The sequence below is a fragment of the Entamoeba invadens genome, assembly GCF_000330505.1.
Source record: "Entamoeba invadens IP1 unplaced genomic scaffold scaff_1105074726521, whole genome shotgun sequence".
Classification (NCBI taxonomy): domain Eukaryota; phylum Evosea; order Mastigamoebida; family Endamoebidae; genus Entamoeba; species Entamoeba invadens.
Genome location: NW_004440443.1, coordinates 13,406 through 14,797, shown reverse-complemented (window position 1 = coordinate 14,797; position 1,392 = coordinate 13,406). Strand labels below are relative to the sequence as shown.

The following is a 1,392-nucleotide window of genomic DNA, read 5'->3' as shown; positions in this document are numbered from 1 at the left end:
CTTCATTTAACTCGTCGTAGCGATTCGAGTCGATTGGTTTGTTACTCCTTTCAATTGAATTTGATTAAATATGACTTCATTAGTCTTCATGTTGTTAGAAACAATTTGAATTGAATTGTCGATTTTGCATGTACACAAAGGGGTCAGATATATTGAAAATTCACACGCAAATTGCTTTTTAAGAGTCACTATTTGTGGTTCCATTCGAATTTTGTATTTATCAATTTGAGAAGAAACCGTGAATTGAATTTTTAATATGTTTTTAGTCGCATTACCAACACAGAAGACTTCGCGATGTTCGACATTGCCTTGAATGGTTTCTTCTTCTGAATTAAAATCAATTTGTTCAGAAGATACACAAATTCCGCCTTGGAAAGAAATAAAGTGCACATTCGACTTATTCATTTCAAAGACGGTTGTTGTCTTAGCCAATTCTTTTTTATGGATTTTGCTCAATAACTGTTTTATAATAATTGCAATAATTATAAAAATAGTTACTATTATAATAAGAATAATTATAACAATTATTAAAATGACCCACCACACCACTTGAGTGTTACATAAGGTACCATCTTTATTTGGTGAATTCCAAAAGGAACATTTTGTGCATTTTGAATTGGTAATTTCAGTGCATTTTAATATTTGAGTGATATTAACACATTTATTATTTGAAAGTAACACATGTGTAGAATTACATGAAGTACATTTTTTGTTTGTTAAAAGACACGTTTCACAGTTTTCATCACATTTTTCACATGCATTGGAATTCACCGTAAAATACCCATCTTGGCAATTTAAACATCCAATTTGAGTCACTTTATCTTTACAACCATTAATACCACTTTGAGGGAGACAATCATTGTTTATCGTCTTAAAATTTGTTGAATTACAAGTAAGACACTGTTCATTGTTGTTACATGTTAAACACTTTTCATTACATTTAAGACAATCCAACCCAACTCGATAATAACTATTTTTACATACTACACACCCACTTGACTTACTTGCAAATTGTGAGCACTTCTCTTTTAAATTGTCATTTGAAATACATTTATAATTAGTTAAATAAGAACTATAATAACAACTAAGACATTGAGTTGATGTCTCAAAACAAGTCATACAATTTTCATCACACTTTTCACATCTTTTTGTTGCCATATTAAAATAATATGAATCTTCACATCTTGTACATCCAAATGCATTTTGTTGTTCACAATGTTCTTCTTCACTTTTTACACAACTATTATTTGTAAGAAGGTATCCACTTTGACATTCATCACACTTTGTGTTTGTGATAAATAAACAATTTGATATTTGCATTGAATATTTCCCATTTTCATCATTTGGATTGAGACACATGTTTATCTCACACTTTCCATTCATATTCATTTG

At 29.5% G+C, this 1,392-nt stretch overlaps 1 protein-coding gene across 1 annotated transcript; it reads right to left on the bottom strand.

Moving 5' to 3' along the window:
• Positions 1–6: 6 nt before the first annotated feature.
• EIN_480170 (hypothetical protein) lies at positions 7–1,389 on the bottom strand (the record flags this gene model as incomplete). The annotated part of the gene is made up of 1 exon (XM_004257871.1): positions 7–1,389. The coding sequence occupies one exon, from the start codon at positions 1,387–1,389 to the stop codon at positions 7–9; it is 1,383 nt and encodes a 460-aa protein (XP_004257919.1).
• Between the last annotated feature and the right edge of the window lie 3 nt (positions 1,390–1,392).